The sequence below is a fragment of the Haliaeetus albicilla genome, chromosome W (assembly GCF_947461875.1).
Source record: "Haliaeetus albicilla chromosome W, bHalAlb1.1, whole genome shotgun sequence".
NCBI lineage: Eukaryota > Metazoa > Chordata > Aves > Accipitriformes > Accipitridae > Haliaeetus > Haliaeetus albicilla.
The window spans coordinates 19,818,008-19,842,652 of record NC_091515.1 but is presented as its reverse complement, the minus strand read 5'-3'; the positions used below and the strand labels follow the sequence as shown (position 1 = coordinate 19,842,652).

The 24,645-nt window shown below is 43.9% G+C and overlaps 1 protein-coding gene and 1 long non-coding RNA gene across 2 annotated transcripts in view; both read right to left on the bottom strand.

Annotated features, from left to right (window-relative positions):
* Positions 1-24,645, bottom strand: part of LOC138683450 (uncharacterized) — a 630,921-nt gene that overhangs the window by 482,392 nt on the left and 123,884 nt on the right. The gene's annotated exons all lie outside the window — the stretch shown is intronic.
* The window catches only part of LOC138683439 (nuclear pore complex protein Nup155-like), a 44,850-nt gene that overhangs the window by 17,603 nt on the left and 2,602 nt on the right, over positions 1-24,645 (bottom strand). Inside the window, 13 exon segments of the mRNA XM_069775220.1 lie at positions 3,761-3,832; positions 3,834-3,865; positions 4,770-4,922; positions 5,016-5,113; positions 5,244-5,335; positions 5,635-5,708; positions 6,263-6,368; positions 6,822-6,937; positions 16,401-16,451; positions 17,272-17,334; positions 17,337-17,360; positions 17,969-18,039; positions 19,759-19,855. Coding sequence (XP_069631321.1) covers positions 3,761-3,832; positions 3,834-3,865; positions 4,770-4,922; positions 5,016-5,113; positions 5,244-5,335; positions 5,635-5,708; positions 6,263-6,368; positions 6,822-6,937; positions 16,401-16,451; positions 17,272-17,334; positions 17,337-17,360; positions 17,969-18,039; positions 19,759-19,855 — 1,049 coding nt within the window.

Here is a 24,645-nt window from a genome sequence, read left to right as displayed (position 1 = left end):
TATTGCTTCTTTTGGGGGACAGGGACAGTGTTTTGTATTTAAATGTAAAACAACTTGCAAAGTGGGATCTTTTAGTGCTGCTTCAATATAAACAGCAACAATCTGTTAACCATGTGAGAAGTAAGTACCAAAGGTATCATTAGTTTTATTTATTTATTATTAAAGAAACAAAAAATGCTGCAACTGAATCATAAGGGTTTACAAGACTTTCATGGTTGGCAGCAGTACTTTAAATATAACTCAAGAAAAGATGTATGGTAGTGAAGATATTCCAGAAAACTATGTATGCTAATGAAGAACTGCTCAAGAACAGGTTGCAGTTTTGTTTGGGAAATCTAGCTGTTACTGTCAAATGCCTTGGAAAAAAGAGAGGTCAGCACTTGGGATATTTATGTGTAAGTTTTTACAGGGAAGAGAGATGGAGTAATAAATCTCCTTTGTAAGTTATTAAAACAGCAGATAAATCAAAACCTTACTTTGAAACTTTTAACTTATACAGTCTCTCCATTCACTCCAATTCTACCATTGCTCCTCCAATAATACTATTTTTGACATGTCATTCTTCTACTTCAGCAGAAGACTCCAGACTTCCTTCAGTGCTGGAATGCATGGAATGTTATCCCTGAACTGACACATAAGGCAACTAACCCTCTCCAAGCCCCTCCTACAAACCCACTTATGTAACAATTGGGAAAAAGAAAATCAGGAAAAAAAAATAAAAAGAGTGAAATAATGAAGAGATGAAGAGATTAATCATGTCTGAAATTTAATGAAGACATAGCATATCTGTTTAAATAAAGAAACGCAAAGTCTCTAGCACCTATATTTTAAACAACCACCTTTGCCAAATGTTATCCTTGTCAATGAACACCACTAACATAGAATCATAGAATGGTTTGGGTTGGAAGGGACCTTTAAAGGTCATCTAGTCCAACCCCCCTGCAATGAGCAGGGACATCTTCAACTAGATCAGGTTTCTCAAAGCCCCATTCAACCTGACCTTGAATGCTTCCAGGGATGGGGCATCTACCACCTCTCTGGGCAACCTGTTCCAGTGTTTCACCACACTCATTGTAAATTTCTTCCATCTAGTCTGAACCTACCTTCTTTTAGTTCAAAACCATTAACCCTTGTCCTATCGCTACAGGCCCTACTAAAAACTCTGTCCCCATCTTTCTTATAAGCCCCCTTTAAGTATAGAAAGGCCACAATAAGGTCTCCCTGGAGCCTTCTCCAGACTGAACAACCCCAACTCTCTCAGCCTTTCCTCATAGGAGAGGTGTTCCATCCCTCTGATCATTTTTGTGGCCCTCTTCTGGACCCGCTCCAACAGGTCCATGTCTTTCTTGTCTTCTGGGACCCCAGAGCTGGACACAGTACTCCAGGTAGGGTCTCACCAGAACAGAGTAGAGGGGAAGAATCACCTCCCTTGACTTGCTGGCCACGCTTCTTTTTATGCAGCACAGGATACGGTTGGCTTTCTGGGCTGCGAGCTCACATTACCAGCTCATGTCCAGCTTTTCATCCACCAGTACCCCCAAGTCCTTCTCCACAGGGCTGTTCTCAATTCATTCATCCCCCAGCCTGTAATGGTACTGGAGGTTGCTCCAACCCAGGTGCAGGACCTTGCACTTGGCCTTGTTGAACCTCATGAGGTTCATATGGGCCCACTTCTTGAGCTTGTCCAGGTCCCTCTGGATGGCATCCCTTGTCCCTCAGGTGTGTCAACCCCACTCAGCTTGGTGTCATCTGCAAACTTGCTGAGGGTGCACTCAATCCCACTGTCTCTGTTGTTGATGAAGATATTGAACAGTGCTGGCCCCAATACAGACCCCTGAGGGACACCACTCATCACTGATCTCCATCCAGACGCTGAGCCATTGACTGCTACCCTCTGGATGCGACCATCCAGCCAATTCCTTATCCAGCAAACAGTCCATCCATCAAATCCATCTCTCTCCAATTTAAAGATGTTGGGAGGTACCGTGTCAAAGGCCTTACAGAGGTCCAGATAGATGACATCTGTAGCTCTTCCCTTGTCCACTGATGCAGTCACTCCATTGTAGAAGGCCACTAGGTTGGCCAGGCAAGACTTGCCCTTGGTGAAGCCATGCTGGCTGTCTCAAATCACCTCCCTGTCCTCCATGTGCCTTAGCATAGCTTCTAGGAGGATCTGTTCCATGATCTTCCCAGGCACAGAGGTGAGGCTGACAGGTCGGTAGTTCCCAGGGTCCTCCTTTCTACCCTTTTTAAAAATGGGTGCAATGTTTCCCTTTTTCCAGTCCCTGGGGACTTCACCTGACTGCCATGACTTTTCAAATATCATGGAGAGTGACTTGGCAACTACATCAGTCATTTCCCTCAGGACTCTGGGATGCATCTCGTCAGGTCCCATAGGCTTATGTATGTTCAGGTTCCTCAGGTGGTCTCAAACCTGATCTTCTCTTACAGTGGGAGGGACTTTGCTCCCCCAGTCCCTGCCTTGAGGTCCATCCACTCGAGAGGTGTGGGAAGAGAGATTGCCAGTGAAGACTGAGGTAAAAAAAGTTTTTGAGTACCTCAGCCTTCTCCTCGTCTGTTGTTACCAGTTTGCCAGTTGTGTTCATTGGGGTGGTACACTTTCTTTGACCTTCCTTTTCTGGCTGACATACCTGTAGAAGCCCTTCTTATTATTCTTTGCGTCCCTTGCCAAGTTCAGCTCCAGCTGCGCCGTGGCCTTCCTGACCCCATCCCTTGTCCTAGTTTCAGCTGGGATAGAGTTAATTGTCTTCCTAGTAGCTGGTACAGTGCTATGTTTTGAGTTCAGTATGAGAAGAATGTTGATAACACTGATGTTTTCAGTTATTGCTAAGTAGTGTTTAGTCTAAAGTCAAGGATTTTTCAGCTTCTCATGCCCAGCCAGCGAGAAAGCTGGAGGTGCACAAGAAGTTGGTACAGGACACAGCCAGGGCAGCTGACCCAAACTGGCCAATGGGGTATTCCATACCATGTGACGTCCCATCTAGTATAGGAACTGGGAAGTGGGGGCGGGGAATTGCCACTCAGGGGACTGGCTGGGTGTTGGTCAGCAGGTGGTGAGCAATTGCATTGTGCATCATTTGTACATTCCAATCCTTTCATTATCGCTGTTGTCATTTTATTAGTGTTATCATTATCATTATTAGTGTCTTCTTTTCTGTTCTATTAAACCGTTCTTATCTCAACCTGCGGGTTTTGCTTCTTTTTCCCGATTTTCTCCCCCATCCCACTGGGTGGGGGGGAGTGAGTGAGTGGCTGCGTGGTGCTTAGTTGCCAGCTGGGGTTAAACCACAACATCCCTACACAACCAGGAGAGTTTAAAAATAAACAACAGTCAGCACACTATGGACTGGGGACCATGTCTTCATGTGCTTGTGCATAATATGCAGCATGCTATAGACAACAATATTTTCAAATATGTTAATTAGAAGTCAAATCTTAGAAGTCAAGGCAATTGCTTTTGATACATATCTTGCATGAAGCTAGAAAATATGGCTGAACTGGGAATTCCTACTAAGAGATCAGTTCCCATTCACTGACAAAAATGCCTACTAAAAAAATTTGGGTTTTTTTTTCTTTGAAGTATATTGATTAGTAGCTTTGTGTTTTCAAACTCCTCATGGAAGTTTTCTGTGAACTACCTATTTCTTTCAGATAGTATTATTCAAGTATTCGTTATCAGAAAGAAAGAAAAAAATAAAATATCTATAATCCATCAAAATTCTATAGTTTACTTTAGTACCTGTGTTTCCATCATTGGCTTTTGAAAAGGGAAAGAATCATGATTGATACACCACAGGATGTCATTATCTATCCTCATTTTCTGAAGCTGCCATCAGCAGGACCCCTAGCAAGAACAGCGTTATTAAGTTTGTATTAGAAGCAATAACCATGCATTAGATGCAAATTCATTAATTCCTTATTTAGTAAAAATCAATCTTTAAGTCCTCATCATACAATTTGAACAGCAAATAATATCTCCTGAGTTTGTATGTCATGGGGTTCTTCAGGAGGTCACTTTTAACACCATCTTGCCATCTACTCTGAAAGGTACAAACAAAAATGAACCTAAAATAGGGAGAACATGCCTCAAAAATGAGATGTTTAAACAGGTCCTGGGTGAAAAAAACCATCCGGAAATGACTTCAAGGATAAAAATCAGTATGTACAACTAAAAGGGTCAGCAACATAGAGATGTTTCTCCCCACATTTCTACAGCACTTAAAAATTCAGCCTACAATCGTAAGTGACGTAAAGCTGGAACGATCTGGCAGCTGTTTGGTAGCTTACGTGGTATCAGTAGCTAAATGAGTTTAAAAATAAACAAGTCAGAACACTTGGTAAACTCAGCAAAGATGAGAGGCACTGAATAGGTAAGAAGCCTATTCTATCCCCTGCTTTCCAGAAGTAATCACACATGGCTAGAGACATATAGGCAAATTTGCATTACATTAAATCTATTTTATGGGGAGATTAGCAATTGCAAGAAAAAAACGGTTGATCAACACATGAACAGAGTTCTCTGCTCAAACACTGTACCTTGCAAAAGAACTAAATACTGAAAAATATGGCAACCTTCCATTTCCAAGAACTCTCCCATTAACACACAGAAGCCATGTTTAGTTCTCAGTTATTCCCATTGCTTCAAACTCGCCAATGTAAAATAGTGCAATAGTGACTGTCACAAAAAAAACCCACAAAAAAACCCCAAAACAGGAAAACAACTCATTGAGCTGTATTCCACTGCTTACCTTTGCTATAAATAGCTCTGTGAACCTTTGAGGGCTTCTCCACATTAGAAGAAGCTGAAAATCCAGGCGGCAAATGGACATGAACCAAGGTTAACATAGAGGGATGAGCTGTTGGATGCTTAACTTGTGAAGTACTAAAATACAGTCGGACACCTGAACAAAAGGGAAAAAAGGTCATAATTTTGTTAAATTGTGCAGATGCTGTTTATCAGTTTAAAAGGGGGGCAATTAGCATTGCTTTCTTACCTGCATGTGTGATTGCTAGTAGTTGACAGTATATGGATTCAGAATTTTCAATCACTGCTATTTGAACAATAGGCTTAAATACAGAACGATCTATTGTTCTAAAACAAACAAACAAACCAACCCCATACACTCTCAATCAAAAGAAATAAGCAAACAACATTCTTCAAAAATATACTGTGAAACTATTGGTCTTACAGGAATCCTCTTACATTATACTTATAAATATACCTGGCAATGCTCCCAGCAGCAGAAACTATAGCATTTTATGAAAGAGAAGTAACCCTGGTCATTCCTTTACCATCTTGTCCCAAATCGTAAACCTGCAATACAATAAGAGCGATTTACAGTTGAATTAATTCATACAGCCTCACCTATCGAGCAGCAACTCAAATTCTATTTTTATTCCATCCCCACGTTTCCATATAATTGAGAAGATCAAAAGGCTACTCTTTCCTCAGAAGAAAGTATTTTAGGTCTTCAACACATACTGTGTTAGGGAAAGATAAACCAGAATAATATCCTGACACACCTACAGAGAATTCCCAGGTATTGAGAAAAACTTAAAAAATTATATACACATTAGTAACATAGCCAACAGTCATTAGAATAAGTCACATACTTGCAGCACTCCTTTTTCTGAGCGGGTATATAAGATATTTCGAGAGTTGTCAATGGCGATTTGAACTACAGGATCTGAGGAGGGGGAACAAAAGAAAGAAGCAACAAATCAACATTGGACTTGGTGAAAACAAGTTTAAGACAGAATATCTATAAAATAATTAATTGCAAGTTAACAAAAACTGCAGGAGTCCCACACAGGACTCCTACCGGAAGGGATTTAAAACAGCAAACAATTTCACACAATTATTAGCAAACAAACAAACAAAAAAAAAAAGCAAGAAATTGCATAATAATTTCAAATTAATTTCTCACTAAACAGTGAAACAGGGTAAAATTATTTACTTAAAGATTCTACTGTTTCCAGTGATCTCACTAAGCACATATTAATTTTGTACTACAGAACACTAACTTTAGTCGTAAATGTCAAACTTTTCAGGCTTTGGTATCTATATCCTGACCTAGACACACAAACAAGTAACCTGATTTTCATAATCGCCAACCACTGCAAGTTTCATTGACAATAACTATATGCACGGAATGAGGAAACTATTCAGTCTAACTTCTTGGTAGTATTATTTAAAAGGTTACATTAAATTATTGCGTAAGTCTTTAACATCAGTACTTACCATCCTCTGAGAACATGAACTGTAGCAATGAAGGAATAAGGAAAGACAGCGTGCTCTTTGAATGATTAATTTTTCTACAGCACTGGCTAAACCAGCCTGCCTCAGCCTACAATTTAAAACAGATACAGCGTTGAAAGAAAAAACAAACCAAAACAAAAAACAAAATAGCAGTTATATTTAAAAGTCATTAACAGGACAAGTATGAAAACAAGTAAAAATCTAACTACACCCCATTGATTTCAGTGAAGTATATTATTCAGTTGAAAGCAGTAGATGATCATTAAAAGGAAAATTTTACATGAAAAAAAGGGTGCAAGATATCATGATTTTAATTTTATTTTTGAAGTTGACCAAAGCTGTATTGCTGTTCCTCATATAATTACTACTTCTTCAAAGAAAATGCATCTATGCTAAGACATCAGAGCAGCTGTGCAAATAAGCCATGCAACATAATTATGGAAGAAAAGATGGCAAATCTGACATGTTTTAGAGCTCTTAGTGCCTAGACCCCACAACCATGAAACAATGAAAAATGCCTATGTGTAAAACCTATAATCACCTGGTAAGCTACTTCATATAAGCAGCCATCTTTTCCAGCCAAAAAGATACGCCCATTATCAGTGGATGTTGTTGCCAGAATGTAAGTATTGTCAGTAGGGAGCAAATAGAGAGGGTGTCGCGTCCCAAAGTTGGAGCGACTCAGGTTCGTGGATTTCCTTTGTCAGAATTAAGGTGAAACGACACCAGGGGAGTTCAAACAACAATCAACATTTATTCAACCTAGCTAACTCTGTCCAAGTACACATGAACTTGTTAATATGAACCTTGCAACATGTCATTAAGCCGCTGTTTGAGAAGAGGAGGAAAGTACAGAAAGAATGAAATGGAAAAAGGAACATGAAATGTATCAGAAGGAGAGCCCTCCCGTTGAGTCACGAGGTTCAGAGCAGACCCCCTTGCTTTCTGGACTCCTTCTCAAAGAGGAGCTCAGGGGCGGCTAGGTCCACTCCTAGTCTCAGACTTGGTCAACAGTTTATGTTTCAAAGGATGAGGTGTAGGGACTGTGGAAAAGAGAGAAGGAAAAGAGAGAGAGAGAGAATGAGAGAAAAAAGAAAGAGAGAAGAGAAGGGTTTCACCAGTCCTGGGTCCAGCGTTGGTCCAGCCAGTGTAGAGATCCAGTTCCGGAGGGCGCGCACTGAGGATTCGTTCTCTCCTCTTTTATAGTGTGTTAGTTGATGATCTCAACATGCGCAGTTCCCACACCTGGGGTTCACTGGAATCGGTAGCTTTGGGGGGGGGGGGTGTTCATTGTGGAGTTGCTTCTCTTTTCCTGCTGGTATGACCACTTAAGATAGAAGCACAGTCCCAACTTCCATGGGGCCTTCTTCCTCCAGGAAGGCATAAATTGTGTTCCTTCTCCTGGTCACTCAAGATAAGGAATTGGGGCCTTGGAGAAGTGCGTTCCCACCCTCCGTGGGGCCCTCTCCTCTGTCCACATTGTCCTGTTCACAAAACTCCAGCATTTTTACAGAGGCCGTTTTGTCCACCAAAGCTCTTTTAGCGGATGTTTGAGACATTTGAATTTGTCAGACCGTCACACCACCCCGTGGCTCAAACAGTCGCTGAACTTTGATTCTTGTTCATATCATCTTCATCTGTGGTGATCTTGATATAGCGGACAGTAGGAGAAGAGAGAGAGACAGCTGAGGATAGTAAGCGGCTAATCATACATCTGACTATTGCAAGGCCTGTTATTAAACATACAAATCCAATTAATATCAGAAGTCCAATATTTACAAGCCATTTTCCCCATCCTGTCAGTCCCAAGGATCCTAGAATGGAATGTAGCCATGAGTTTGGATTCCAGCCATCAAACCAGTCAGCTGGTTGCATTGCGTGGAAGAGTTCTCTCGTCTGGTCGGCAATCTCCTTCATCTTTGCCCGGGCTTCTTCAATGGAAGTCGTAGCATTATGAATGGTAATACAACATTCAGATTCAGTCAAGTTCAACATACCACACACACCTTGTTCTTTTAACAATAACATATCTAAGGCTAAACGATTCTGTAATGTCATTTTTGATACCTGTTGCACTTGGAGATTTAGTTCCCCAAAGGCATATCGAGTCCAATTACTTAATACATGTACTTGCCAAGTTAGGTTTTCTAGCACCCATTGGTGCCGAACGATATATCCAGATGGTGCAAAGAATGCTTCTAGCTCTAATGATACCTTCTGTCCCCAAGTATAATAATCGGGTTTTAAAATGCTTTGAATCCACTTCTGGGCGCTACTTGGGTCATCAAGTTCTCGTCTCTTCCTGTGAATAGGTGGTGTGGTATATTCAAAGATTCGCCTGGGACACATAGTAGGAATTCCCAAACCACACTGCAATCCAGCCTGTTCGATCACATTCAAATGCGAGTACATTTTCCCATTTGAGCACCCCCAGACAGTCCCCTCAGGGGCAGCATACAAAGCGTTTTGACAAGTAGCTGCGTCTCCCCGAGGTATTTGATTATCCTCCCCCACTTTATGTCTTGGGAAGTGGTTAATGGGAATTCCACATTTTAGCCAGATATTAACATTATTGATGATCTGATTACATTGGTTATCCCGGTTTCGGTATCCAAAATTAGGATATCCCCAACAGGTGCACATATCTCGAATTAAGGTTCTAACTTCCAAACTGATCCATGTTTCGATGGGATTGTCAGCGCCTGTGGTACAATCTATAATGTGGGTACAGTTTAACAAATGGGCATCATTGGGGTTGGGTGTGCCGACAAATTCTTTTTTTAATAAGTGAAGAGGTTGGTTTTTTAACATGTGTTTCACTGACCATCCCCAAGCAGTGTGGGCGCTATTCATTGAAGGATATTGTCCCTTCCTGTCAGGTATGTGAACACACCAAGCTGAATCCCATTTTACATTATATTGTAATTCAAAAGGGGTAATTTCCAGGGAAGCAGGCCAAAAAGGCACTAGATTACAAGATATATTGTGATAGGAAGGGCAGCCTGTTATTTTCCACCAGGATGGAGAAGGTGGGAATCGTCTGGAATAGGCTTCCTCGAATCCTGGAGGACACGGTGGGCTATGACTAGTACCAATTTCGCGACTGACCTCCAATCTCCATCGCTTACAAGTTTTGTTTATTAAGTCAGGCCACCCCGTGTCCTGAGGGATCTCATAGAAGGCTGCTTCATCTCACCACCATCTACCAGAGGAGGTGTAATCACTTCGATATTGATACTCAAAAGGAGCATCTACTAACCCTATAATGCCATTGGTCATATTATGTTTTCCAATATTGAGCTTCATGGGTATCAAACCGAATGTAATCCCTTGCTCGGTAGAAGTAGGAATCTGAATACAGATCCCCTGATCTGTTTTATTCCAGACATGTATGAATCCTTGTATCACTTCCCAAGCTAAATTGGAGGTCCTTTCTCCTTGTCCAGATGCACCAAAGCTAAGAAAGGCAAGGAGGAAGGAATTCTAAACCATCTTTCCTTGTTATACTATAAGAATATCACAATGAAAATCAAACAAACAATATAGACAATGGCCCACTCATCAAGTGAAAACATAAGTCTTGTCGTGGGCTTCTGATAACCTGCAAAATATATACAAAAATAAACAATCATTAGAGGGATAGGATTGGAGAAGATGTCAAGCAGTGCTGCTAGTGATTGGGATCCATCCGAGAGGTTGAGGTGCACTCTCCAAGGTGCTCATGCAGCTTCTGTAAAACAACCTCATACAGGCCATGTGTAGGATGTGTTACTTATTATAGATGCATACAAACTAGCCTTAAACTTCAAGCTCTCTTGACTGGAATTGCTCTGATTAGAGCATCTGTAGATCAACAGAATGTGTTCATTGTGTGTAAAAAGGTTAATAAGTTTATAGCGACCTCTTGCTCTCACGTGGCGTAGGGGTTGCTGCAAGAACTCCAACAGGGTCTGTTGTCAAGCTCTCTGTGTCCTCCCCCCAACTCAGGAATTCTGAGAAGTCAACACAGCATCACTAGTCGGAGTAACAAAAACATAAGCAAGCAATCAAGTAGCTATGGTTTTAGTACTATAACAGAGGGTTAGGTTTATATTGTGCATCTTAACTGGTATGCTTGTTAGAATCCAGTTAGTGGGATACAGAAAAAACATATTCTTATTAGCCATTTAACATCGGAGCAACTTTAATTCAGAACATGAAGGTCTACTTAGAAGGATGGGACAATCCATCGGGTATTGATACGATGCTCTTTCCCATGAGCATCTGTGGCCACCCAGGAATAGAGGTTAAGGGGTGTCTTTAGGGTTAGGGGCACTTGCCCCACAGTGGGTAGTTCCACTAATACTGGTTGTCCAGCATAGTGGAGCAAGTGTGCGGGGTCTTTGCCACCTTTTGTCCCTGGAACAATAGAAGGAGGTGTGGGACAGAATGCTAGGAGTCGGGGGCAGCCATTTGCCCCCCACCGGCTATTAATTCTGTATACTGCTTCTGGTATTCGCAAGGCCCACCCTGGGTCATGGGGCCTCAGAGCTCGTTTTAGAAGTCCGTTTGTTCTCTCCACAATACCATTAGCTTGAGGGTAGTAAGGGGTGTGGAAAACCCACTGGATTTCCTCACCCTTAGCCCATTCTTGCACCACTCCAGCAGTGAAATGGCTCCCATTATCAGATTGAATTGATTGAGGCTTGGGTAAGTAGCTAAACCATGTTTTAAGACTTTTTACTGTATTTTCTCCTGTTGCTCTGGATACAGCTTCAGCTTGTGTTAGTCTTGATACCACCTCTACTCCTACTAACACATATCGTTTTCCCTCTGATACCCGAAAGGGGCCAATATAGTCAATTTGCCACGTTTGCCATAAACCTTTGTTTGTCCTTAAATGTAGGGGTTGTTCTTTTAAAGGGTTATATTTTTCCAAACGAACTCGACATTGACCACATGCAGAAATAACAGTGTTACATAATTCTCGTGTAACGGCCCATCCTCTGCTAATAGCCTCTCTGTACAGGTCTTTACTCCCTGAATGGCCACGCTTCACGTGCAGCCACTCCAAAAGGTGTTCCCATTTTTCCGCTTCACCATCAATGGCAAGACTGGCTAGACGTGTTAAGGAATCTACCCGGTTATTTAGGAGGTGAGCTGGGTTATCCCCTCCCTGGTGTGCAGCAACCCAGCCTACCAAGAAAGATCTCTGCTTGGCGATATTCAGTATTTCTTCCCATTTGTCTCTTTGCCACACTGGCACTTGGTTTACTTCCCATTGGTTTTGCTCCCAAAATGGCAACCATTCAGTGCATCCTTTAAACACTGCATAGGAGTCAGTATAAATGTATACTGGTTCTGTTGTCTCAGCTTCCTTAACGACTACACTCCACACAGCAACTAACTCCCCTACTTGGGCACTACCCTCTCCCTCAGTTATCACATGCTCCCCTGAATCAATATGTAATGCTACTGCTCGATACTTCCATGTCTTTCTGTCCCTTTTTGCGGAAGCATCAGTGAACCATACGTTTTTTAAATGGGGTTTGAAATCAGGAGCCACTTTGATGTACGATGGAGGGGGTTCTGTATCTGGGTGATCAGAAGGGGGATCCTGTATTTGGAGCGTTTTGGGTGTTCCCTCCTCTATCTGTCTAGTGTGACAGTAGTGGTCTAGCTGGGCATACCACTTCCTTACTGTTTCTCGTTGAGCTACTCCTGCGGGGGGAGGAGTTCCAGCCAATATTGGTTTCAGGATCTTAAAGGGTCCTCGCACGATGATGGGCTGTTGTCGTATAATTCTCTCGTCTTCCTGTAAGGCTAGGTTAACTACAAAGAGTCCTTTCTCCCAAACTGAATACTGTTTTTCAGCATCCTTAAAGCTACGCGAGAAAAATCCTATAGGACGAGTAGGACCTTCAGGTCCACGCTGCCACATATGTATAGACAACCCATGAATTGCAAAACCCCATTCTATGTGGAGTGGGTCTGCTGGATGTATCAGCCCTAGGGCCTGGTAAATCCCTGCTTCAAAAATTAATAATTTCAGAGCCTCTTCATGGACAGGTGTCCAGTCCCAAGCAGTTCTTTTACGGGTTAAATCATATAAAGGGCGAGCTATGATAGAAAAGTCGGGGATGTGTTTTCTCCAGAACACTAGCAAGCCTAGGGCATGCTGTAATTCTTTCTTATTTTCAGGCATTTTTACTTGTTTGAGGGTGGACAAGGTTTCGGGAGGTATACACACAGTCCCTCCTTTCCACCAGATACCTAAAAATTTTACTTCAGGTGATGGGAGTTGCACCTTTTCTGCAGGAATTTGGAGCCCTAAATTCTCTAAGTGATTAATGATTTCTCTCTGGGTTTGTCCCACCACAGTGGTGTCTGGTCCTCCAATTAGCACATCATCAATATATTGATATACTTTTACTCCATCTTTGGGAGTGATCTGATTTAGTTCCTGGGCTAATGCATAGTGAGCAATGGTTGGTGAGTGGCAATAGCCTTGGGGAAGCCGTGTAAATGTATATTGTACACCTTCCCAGGTGAAGGCAAAGCGGTCCCTATCTGCTTCTTGCAAGGGAACCATAAAGAACATGTCTTTCACATCAATGGTTGCTAAAATCTGGTGACCCTGTTCTTGTATGGTTGCAATTAATTCTGCTATATTGGGAACTGCAGCTGTTAATGGGCCAGTATTGGCGTTCAGGCGTCGATAGTCAACTGTCAATCGCCACTTCCCATTTGGCTTGCGGACTGGCCATACTGGGGAATTATAGGGTGAGTGCGTAGGAATAACTATCTCCTGTTCCCGTAACTCAGTTATCACTGAAGTGATCCCTTCTCTTGCTCCCAAAGGCAAAGCATAAGGTTTAACATTAACTATCTTTGAAGGGGGAAGAGTTGGTGCAGACTGCAAAAGCCTCACAGAGATTGCGGGACACCCAAATTTCCATTCTCTTCCCTTAGAGTCTACCCACGACCGGCCCTTTAAGAGGTCGAGTCCTAGAATATTGGTGGGTAGAGGACCTAGTATCATAGTAACCTTAACAGGGGATGAATCCCCTGGCAGCCAGCATTTAACTTTAGCTGTCGGCTGTGGTTGGGAGCTTCCGAAAATGTCCGTGACCCATATCTGCTTCTTATCTGCAATTATTCCATTGCGGTTAGCAACATCCGTCCGGAGTGCTGACATCTGAGCACCCGTATCAACTAAAAAAGTTACTGGGGTCTTAAAGGGACCAAGAGGAAAAGTAATCAACAGGTCTCCTGTCCTATTTTCAGTGAGCCTCCTTAAATAAACCCACTGGCCGTCCCCCGGCTCACTTACTGGGGACAGCGTGTCTAGTTTCCCGTCCTGCAGATAGTCATACCTTCCTCTGGAGCAGTAGGTGTTTGGGGAGTGGGAATTGCCAGTGACTGTGGAATCGCCCCCTTATAGTCTCGAATGTTTGACTCAGTATGGGGAGGCTCCTTGTTCTTGTCTTTCCACCCTAGGACCAACTTTTCTAGGACAGAGGTGGGCAAGCCGTCCATCACATCCCGGGGAATTCCCTTTTCTATCCCTTTTGCCCACAACAAGTTCCGCTGACCCCCATATGGCTTTTTGGTGTTTACAGTCTTAGATGGGGGAGGTCGGCCAGGTCCTTCTATTCGGCGGATAGCAGGCTTAGCTCTGCTTTCTTCCCTTGTGAGACCCATTCTCCGGCCATAGTTAATCAATTCCTGTGCCACTTCTCCCCAGGTCAGGGCCCCTCCTGCATTCCGCCTGCCTCCTCTAGGTGCTATCGCATCACGTAATCTATCCTGTAGCTGGACGGCATATAATTTCAAAGAATCTGGTAAACCTCGGATTAGAGGAGTCATTCTATCGGGATTGGCATTTAACAACATCGGAGAGGGCTGTTGTGGCACTAATCGCCTATCATGCATTAACTGGAGACAAGCAGTTTTCTGTAAGCTCTCGGTTAACTGATTTATAGAAGGGGTGTCTATCCGTGTTGGTTCTCCTCGTTCCATTTGGTCTATTCCCCCTGCCCAGTAAGCTGCCCGCTGCGTCAGAGACCATGGTTCCCTAGGATCATCGGTAGTTAGGAACACTCCAGGCCCCCAATATCCTTGGGCTTCATCTTCTGACAATAAAATCCGGTCACCACCGGTTAATGACACCCTCCACACATATTCTGTTTCGGTCTCCTTTGCTAGTCGGATATACTTTTCCTGAATTTTAGATAATTCAGTGGCAGAATATGGTATCGTCTTAATAGTTACGTGTGGTGCTCCGCCAATTTGGCCATTGTCTATGGTTTCTGTTTTAATTAATGGCCTCATTGCTATCTCTTCATCCTCAGGGTAAAAAACTTTCCTGGTACATTCTAACTCTTGATTTGGGTATAAAGATTTTTGCTGTTTCACTTGAACTACCTCTAGACCTTGCAGGTCTAAGTCCGGGTCAGATCGTTCATCTGCCTCAGCTCGTAAAATTCTTTCCCGATCTAACGCATCAGACAAGGCAGCATGAAGCCGCTGCGTTGTATTACGCTCAGCAGTTAACTGCTCTTGCAGGACTTTAACTAAATCCTGCAGGGACTGAATCTTCTCCTTATCTGCCTGCTCAGCTCTCATTGTTTCCTGCCTGTCTTCCTGAGCTGCTGCGAGTGCGGCCCCTAACACTGCACACACTACAGCCTTCCCTTTTCCCGGGCGAAACCTGCTTTCTTTTGCAAGCTTCTCAATTCTTCCTACAATGGCTTTTGGATCATGCCAGTGGTTTCGTGCCCAGGCTACTCCTTGTGGGGAAGGGTGGGCTTTATATGCAATTAGCTTCTCTAAAACAGGGGAACAGTCAGACATAGATATTTCCCAGGTCACCATGCCTGCCACTGCTCGGATCTCTCCCGACTTATTGTTGAGAGATCCTTCCCAGATCCTCCCCGCCCGCTTTCTGGGTGGAGGTCCGGTATCCCGTTAGAATCTCCCTTCCAACAAGGGAAATCCCGTATAGGCAGTTAGCCTCTCTAAAAACAGGGGAACAGTCAGACACAGATTTTTCCCGGGCCTCTATGTCTGCCACTGCTCAGATCTCTCCCGACTTACTGTTGAGAGATCTTTCCCAGATCCTCCCCGCTCGTTCTCCGAGTGGAGGTCCGGTATCCCATTAGAAACTCCCTTCCAACAAGGGAAATCCTGTCCGTGACGCCAATTAAGATGTCGCGTCCCAAAGTTGGAGCGACTCAGGTTCATGGATTTCCTTTGTCAGAATTAAGGTGAAACGACACCAGGGGAGTTCAAACAACAATCAACATTTATTCAACCTAGCTAACTCTGTCCAAGTACACATGAACTTGTTAATATGAACCTTGCAACATGTCATTAAGCCGCTGTTTGAGAAGAGGAGGAAAGTACAGAAAGAATGAAATGGAAAAAGGAACATGAAATGTATCAGAAGGAGAGCCCTCCCGTTGAGTCATGAGGTTCAGAGCAGACCCCCTTGCTTTCTGGACTCCTTCTCAAAGAGGAGCTCAGGGGCGGCTAGGTCCACTCCTAGTCTCAGACTTGGTCAACAGTTTATGTTTCAAAGGATGAGGTGTAGGGACTGTGGAAAAGAGAGAAGGAAAAGAGAGAGAGAGAGAATGAGAGAAAAAAGAAAGAGAGAAGAGAAGGGTTTCACCAGTCCTGGGTCCAGCGTTGGTCCAGCCAGTGTAGAGATCCAGTTCCGGAGGGCGCGCACTGAGGATTCGTTCTCTCCTCTTTTATAGTGTGTTAGTTGATGATCTCAACATGCGCAGTTCCCACACCTGGGGTTCACTGGAATCGGTAGCTTTGGGGGGGGGGGTGTTCATTGTGGAGTTGCTTCTCTTTTCCTGCTGGTATGACCACTTAAGATAGAAGCACAGTCCCAACTTCCATGGGGCCTTCTTCCTCCAGGAAGGCATAAATTGTGTTCCTTCTCCTGGTCACTCAAGATAAGGAATTGGGGCCTTGGAGAAGTGCGTTCCCACCCTCCGTGGGGCCCTCTCCTCTGTCCACATTGTCCTGTTCACAAAACTCCAGCATTTTTACAGAGGCCGTTTTGTCCACCAAAGCTCTTTTAGCGGATGTTTGAGACATTTGAATTTGTCAGACCGTCACAGAGGGTCTGGTAGCAGCTGCATCCTGCCAGACATATTGTCATTGAGCAATCCAGTACCTTAAATAAATCCTCTTCAGTTTTTAGGTTTTTAATAAATATTATAGGTCTGTGATTAGAAGCATTTCAGAAAACAGGAAAAATTACAGCAAATTTCATAATTAGTAAACACATTCTGGAATAGCTATTCTCCAAAGTGAACTGCAGAGTAACAAATCTTCTGTTTTTAAAAAAATTAAAGAAAATTCTCTGTATAAATTTCCAAGGAAATTTAATGTTTTTTCATTTCCATACATTGTCATCTCCTCTAAATCCCAACAAGTCTAAACCACAGATTTCTACATTTCTATTTCACATCAAGAGAGTATCAAAAGATTGCAAAAGATTGTAATCCTCTCACTTTCTCAAAACAATTGTGTATTTTCTCTATTAATATATATGGCATTAAAAACAATGGTATTAGGTTCTCAATTTCTGTGGTTGGAACACAAATGCCAACAAGGTTAACAAACCGCATTCAGCAGTTCCAAGATCCATGCCCATCTCTCCTCTCCCTCTCTAACATGCTGTTTAATTAACAGGAATATCTATTTTAAATGTTGGGGTTTTTATGTTAAACATGTGAATAATACAACTCAATGCTCCTATGGGAGTCCAGGATCCAGCAGGTGCACACCCCATAAAAAATATTTGACCCTGTCTGTAACATGATTTAAAAATTAGCAAGGGGCTTACCACATGGTCTTGTTTTTCTTTTTTCAAATGGCTACTAATAAAATAGCCATTGTATACTTACATACTTGTTAATGCACAACTGTGAATGCTACCCTATTAGCTTCTTTAATTTACTTAAAGAGGTGGGGGGAGGAGAGAGAATTACTTGCTTGTATATTAGCACAACTGAGACCTAAAATCACAATATCAACGGGGGTAGCCAGAAAGAGTGTCGTACATGAGGCTGGAATATACCTAAAGAGGGGGAGAAAATTAGATTTTAGTTTGCAGCCAACCTCTCAAACTCACAATGAGATATCCACTGTATTCTTTGGACAGACACATCAGAAGGATTAGAGGGGAAAGTTATATTTAAGACCTAATGATCTGTGAAACTCTAGAATTAGAAAGCAGTATCAGTCAGCAGTTCAGCTTCCAGTTCATGAAATACAAGATCTTTAAAATTACATTTTTCTTATAAATGTGCTTCTTTTAAATTCAGCCCTACTTCTGATTCAACTTTGATTTCAATGTTATGTAAGCAGTAGCTATCAAAAAAACTAGGAGGACTAGAAATCAGGATCTCATGGAAGTTATCACCTGAATGTGCAAATTTATAAACAGTACAAACTTTAGAGTATGATGTGGCAAAAAACCGCAAGATCATCAGTGTAAATGACTGTTAAACTATACATTATTTTTGGCTTATAATTAATTTCATGTTGCTAAAAACAAAAAAACCCCCATGTATCTTGCATATATATATGTACATAAAACAGATTTTTACATATGCATATACAAAAAAATATATATAGAAGGTTCAGTAAGTGCCTAATTCTAGTCACTAATCATATATTCCTTACCTCCCTTTGGCTTTACAAGATCCACTGCAAGAATAGTTTCACTAAGGCCATCAAAATAAGCCAGATCTCCCCTGTCAACAAACAAAAAAAACCTGCATAAAACATGTCACACAGTATCACATAATAACAAAGTAAACAAAATCAGATTCTGTATATTTAAAAATTATAAATACTTATTGTACCATTGGGAAGCCATCTACACATTTTGCTTTGGGTGAAAGCAGGTCCAGCAGAATGGAATGACAGAGAAGTTTCACAGCAAAACTGTACAATCATTTGAGATGCTTGGAGTCCCTATAGTGGAGTTTCAAACCTGAAACCCAACTGCAGCATTTTATATTTTTGGATTCTGTCAATTCATACAGTCTACTCTGAATTACACAATGCAGCATCTGCAGTGCTGATTAACATCAAGAGGGAGAGACTCATTTTTCATGGGAAAAAAGTACAATATATCTAAATCAAAAAAAACCAACCTCCTCCCCAGTACCTTATGATTAACACCATGAAGTGTTATATTATTTGGTGAATGTATTTAATGCACTGTAACACAATGTACATGTATGGAGCGGAGCTATGTGAGGCACAATCTTAACTTTAATCTTAAGAAATGCAAGAATATATAGAGAGCAATTCCTACTAAAAGAATTACTACTATATAGACAAATAAGGAAACAAACCTGCAAATTATAAACATATCACTGTCATTTGAAAAGATAACAAAATTATTTTCAGGTTTATGCATCCTTAAAATAAGTTAGGCAGGAGAGCTTCAATCACAATACTTCAAAGTACTAAGACCATATTACTTACCACTGTGGGAATGACTGACCACTGTATATGCATCAGTGTACTTACTAAATTTACCTAGAAAAATTAGGCAATTAGTATATTTTTTTTTTTACTTTTTTGGCATAATTAAAGTCCTAGCATAAATATAGCAATAACTTTAGGATATTAGATATGTCTAACTAAGCAAATGCATTTTCCTTTCTTCCATCTCTAGATGATTTGGCAGCAGTATTACTAACTCTTTGTCATGGTTTAACCCCAGTCAGCAACTAAGCACCACGCAGCCGCTCACTCCCTCCCCCCCCATCCAGTGGGATGGGGGAGAGAATCAGGAAAAGAAGTAAAACTCGTGGGTTGAGATAAGAAGACTTTAACAGAACAGAAAAGAAGGAACTAATAATGATAATGATAACACTAATAAAATAACAATAGTAATAATAAAAGGATTGGAATATACAAGTGACGCACAATACAATTGCTCACCACCCACTGACCAACATCCAGTTAGTCCCCGAGCGGCGATCCCCCAACCCCACTCCCCCAAGTTTATACACTAGACATGACGTCACATGGTATGGAATACCCATTTGGCCACTTTGGGTCAGCTGCCCTGGCTGTGTCCCCTCCCCACTTCTTGTGCCCTTCCAGCCTTCTTGCTGGCTGGGCATGAGAAGCTGAAAAATCCTTGACTTAGTCTAAACACTACTTAGCAACAACTGAAAACATCAGTGCTATCAACATTCTTCTCATAGTGAACCCAAAACATAGCACTATACCAGCTACTAGGAAGACGATTAACTCTATCCCAGCCGAAACCAGGACACTTAAAAATCCTTAAACACTTATTCTAAAGTTTCAGTAAAACCTGAAAGGAATCAAGATAAGTTAAACTGAATAGCACACCTCTGTGCTACCAGTAAACAATCTCCCACTACTGGAATCGCCTAATTTTGATATAATACCAATAAAACATAACTGGAAATGTGTTCTCTACATACCCATCTTCATAGTTCCACATAAAAATGTCACTGGCGATGGTTAGCCAAGCTCTGCTGATTTCTGAAAATACTCCCATCATACAATTGCACTGGATATCTGAAGCACTGCTGATGTAAGGACTAAATGAATTTTGGCTAGCAAAGGCAAAATCCCCTTTGGAGCACTTAAAAAAATAATATTACTTTATATATAGTAGTATACAAACTATGTACTATAAACGTTCAAAGTTCTTCATACAGAAACTAATTCCACCAGCAACTGTACACAAATAGACCTTCTTACCACTTGGAGCCTTATGAAGGGAACGTGAACAATATTGTCCTGGTTTCAGCTGGGATAGAGTTAATTGTCTTCCTAGTAGCTGGTACAGTGCTATGTTTTGAGTTCAGTATGAGAAGAATGTTGATAACACTGATGTTTTCAGTTGTTGCTAAATAATGTTTAGTCTCAAGTCAAGGATTTTTCAGCTTCTCATGCCCAGCCAGGGCACAAGAAGTTGGCACAGGACACAACCAGGGCACCTGACCCAAAGTGGCCAACGGTGTATTCCATACTGTAGGGTTCGGCGTTCGGAAGATCTCGCGATGTCATGGAAAGTTAGAGGGTTAGTCGCAGCCTTATGATGTGTCTGTAATCCCGCCTACCCTTGTTAGTATAAAAGGAATTGACTGCGCAATAAAAGGCGGAAGTTGGCGCTCACACTGTGTGTGTTATCTGTCTCTTTCCCTGGTCCGGGCCGACCAGTGATCTAATCGCGGCACCTTGATATGTGGCGAACGCTACATAATGGTGACCCCGACGTGATCGGTTGCCTAGGCGACGATGGGACTTGCGCAAGTGATTAAGGTGTTGAAAGTGTTGGCTGATGAGGTGGGTGCCCGCGGAACGATTAGGAGGGGCCCCACGGGCGAATGCATCCAATGGGTGCTGCGCCGGGGAGGGATGGGCTCTCCCAAAGAAGTATTAAGTCCCCCAAATTGGGGAGAGATTCGGGAGCTGTTGCTCCAGTCGGCGCTCGCGGGTGAGCGCGGAGCTGCAGAACGATTACAAGCTTGGGGGAAAGTGGAGGAGGTAGTTACGGCAGGACGGAAAGCTGGGGAGTGTTGGTCGGCGGCGCGAGCTGTTTTGTTTGCGGATGAAGCGCCGCCTCAAAACCAAGGGGGGGCAATGCCCCCAGGAACAGTGAGTCAAACTCGGACGGAGTGGGCGGCTGTGGAGCGGGGCTCACAGAGCGGTCCATCTCTGACTGAGGGCGTGGACACGGAGGGTGCGGCAGAGACGGAGGTTTTTCCTGTAGGGACGGTACCAGCGGGGACGGACGAGCCCCCTCTGCAGTGTCCATGGGAGGAGTTACGGCGGGAGGTTCGGAAGGACTTGGGGGAGTGCCTCTTGGACTGGGATCCAGGCGGGGATGTTAAGGGAGATTTGTACCGTTAGTTGAGAGAGTGGGAGGAACGGCCACCCGCGGAGGGGATAACTGGGAGGCAGCGGGGGTTGGAGACTGTGGCAGAGGAGGAAACACCCCCCGCGGGGGAAATCAGGCGCCCTTGCCGGGAGAGCGGACGGAGCCTCCTGAGCCTTTGCCTGAGCCTGTGCCTGCTGAGCTGTCAGCTGCAGCCCCTCCGGCGCTTCCTCCGCCCCCTCCCTCCTCCCTTCCTTTCCGCCCCCCCCTCCGCCGCCTTGCAGCGGCGCGTGTCAGCCGGCCATGGAATGGCCGCCGCCAGGCGCGGCCGCGGCCGGCCCCTGAGCAGAACCGTCCGCCCCCCCGCCACCGCCCTTTAATCCATCCCGCCTCTCGGAACCAGAGACGGTGAAACCAACTGCGCCCGCGATAGACGCGGAGCCACCTGCAGTAGCCTCTGCAGACGAGAGGGAGAGGCATTGGAGAAGAGTAAAAAAAAAAAAAAAAAAAAAAGGGGGGGGGGGGAGGCATTTCACTGGAAAGTCCTTGAGAAATTAAAGACATTGTCCCAGTGGCAACTGGGACGGCACCGGCGGGTGCTGGAGCCACTGATCCAACAGATTCTGACTAATAGAGTATTACACTTTAGAGGACTAGCGGACATTGAGTCCTTCAGAGAGGTTTTTAGAACAGCGTGCCTTATTGTATATAGAACTTGCTTTAGGTAAAAAGTGTGTTAAGCATAATTTGATTAAACATAGTGTGATTACGGGAAGATAGTGTGGGGTAAACGTAAAAGTTAGTTTAAGCCAAAATTAGGGGTAAGGTCTATTTCCATTAATAACCTGGGAACGAGGTTGATTGTGTTTCCACAGATACAGGCCCATGACGGACTCCTGTTGAATTTGCATGACCATCATCATCTAGAGCATCATAGATGGTGTGGCAATATGAATACCACCTCAGTCAAAAACTAATGTATAGGTCACCTTGGTTAACATAACAGGTCAAGATTCTCTATGCACCGCAACCGCATCATAAAGCCCATGAACCAATAGACAAGATGGCTATGACTCGTGCAGTGTGCCTGGCCAGTGAGCGCATGCGTCATAGATTGCAGCCGAGGCGGACTTTTGGCACCCGCTGGCCACGTGTGCTGAAACCCGTTCCTCTGCAAATGTATAAATACCGGGATTTTCCGAAGAGCATCGGGCTGGTGTACGGTGAGGCCATTGTTGCCTCCGTGGGGACGCCCACGGAAAGCTGGCACCTACCGATTGCTGGGCTGAGTTCGCGGAGCAAGACGGCACAAGAATGTATGGATGGTTCATCTTCCTCATAGTCCTCATGGTTTGGGTCATTAGGGGTAATGGGTTGGCTCAAAGAATTATGGGCATTATTGTAGTTATTGTGATTTTAGCTATTGTAATAGTTTTACCTTGTTCAGCTTGTTAAGTAAACATGGCATCCCTCATATAGCACCGGCCAGGCCATTGTAGAACGAGCACATTGAACTTTAAAGGCCTTACTCGATCGGCTTAGGGAGGGGGAGCAGGAGGAGCCCTCCTGGTTACAGGAAAACACACCTGCTCTCCATACACAGCGTCTTCTGTTAACTGGGTTAACTTCATTAAATCAGACAGTTCGAGGGGACTTGGAAGAGACGGCGGCGCAACGACACTTTATGAACACGGAAGAGAAAGGTCCCTACCCGTTGGTCCGCGTACGTGACTTTCAGACACGCCAATGGGAAGGGCCGTTTGAGTTGCGTTGTCTTGGGCGAGGGTATGCCTGTGTACAGACACCTGAAGGGCTACTGAAATGGGTTCCTAGTCGTATGGTTCGTCCTGCCCTAACCTCGTAGTGTTTGAGTGTTTTTTCTTACAGATCGCTGTCATCCTTTCCTGGCTTGTGACACCTTGGGTATCCGCTACAAATTTTTGGCAGTGGATGCAAAGCCAACTGGGGGACCCTGATGTGTATCTGGATGACGTCCCTCTCAGAGTCCATCAATACGTGCCTTTATGGGATCCGGCTGTCAGAGCTCGCAGCCAGGAATCCAGGTGCCTCAGACATTAAGCCTTAACATCAGCGCACCAACGATAAACCTTATAGAGTAATAGAAGTAATTCTTTCCAAGCCTCATGATGTATCTGTATAACTTTCAATCTACCTCCTGTGCGAATTTCTATAAAGGAGCTCTTTGCTCTGCAGGGTAAATGGGACATTTACGGGTGTTTAAGATAGAGTGTTTCAACTTAGTTGTAGAGATATGTTTATACTCATAATACTTTACATAGTTATTTCTTGGTGTGGAATTGTTCATAACAATAGAAGCCAACTCGTCATAGGGAGGGGAGAGATGTAGGGTTCGGCGTTCGGAAGATCTCGCGATGTCATGGAAAGTTAGAGGGTTAGTCGCAGCCTTATGATGTGTCTGTAATCCCGCCTACCCTTGTTAGTATAAAAGGAATTGACTGCGCAATAAAAGGTGGAAGTTGGTGCTCACACTGTGTGTGTTATCTGTCTCTTTCCCTGGTCCGGGCCGACCAGTGATCTAGTCGTGGCACCTTGATATGTGGCGAACGCTACACCATACCTGTGATGGGTTGACCCTGGCTGGACGCCAAGTATCCACCAAAGCCGTTCTATCACTCCCCCATCCTCAGCTGGACAGGGGAGAGAAAAATATAACAAAAAGCTTGCGGGTCGAGATAAGGACAGGAGAGATCATTCACTAATTACCGTCACGGGCAAAACAGACTCAGCTTAGGGAAAATTAGCTCAATTTATTACAAATCAACCAGAGTAAGGTAAATGAGAAATAAAACCAAATCTCAAAACACCTTCCCTCCACCCCTCCCTTCTTCCCGGGCACAACTTCACTCCAGGATTTCTCCACCAAGCCCCCCCAGTGGCACAGGGGGGACAGGGATGGGGTTTATGGTCATTACACAATATTTTCTGCCGCTTCACCTCCTCAGGGGGAGGGCTCATCACACTCTTCCCCTGCTCCAGCGTGGGGTCCCACCCACGGGAGACAGTCCTCCACGAACTTTCTCCAACATGGGCCATTCCCACGGGCTGCAGTTCTTCACGAACTGCTCCAGCATGGGTCCTTTCCACGGTGTGCAGTCCTTCAGGAGCACACTGCTCCAGCGTGGGTCCCCCACGGGGTCACAAGTCCTGCCAGAAAACCTGCTCTGTGGGCTCCTCTCTCCACAGATCCGCAGGTCCTGCCAGGAGCCTGCTCCAGCGCAGGGTTCCCACGGGGTCACAGCCTCCTTCGGGAACCCACCTGCTCCGGCGTGGGGTCCTCCACAGGCTGCAGGTGGATATCTGCTCCACCGTGGACCTCCCTGGACTGCAGGGGGACAGCCTGCCTCACCAGGGTCTTCACCACGGGCTGCAGGGGAATCTTCGCTCCGGCGCCTGGAGCATCTCCTCCCCCTCCTTCTTCACTGACCTTGGTGTCCGCAGGCTT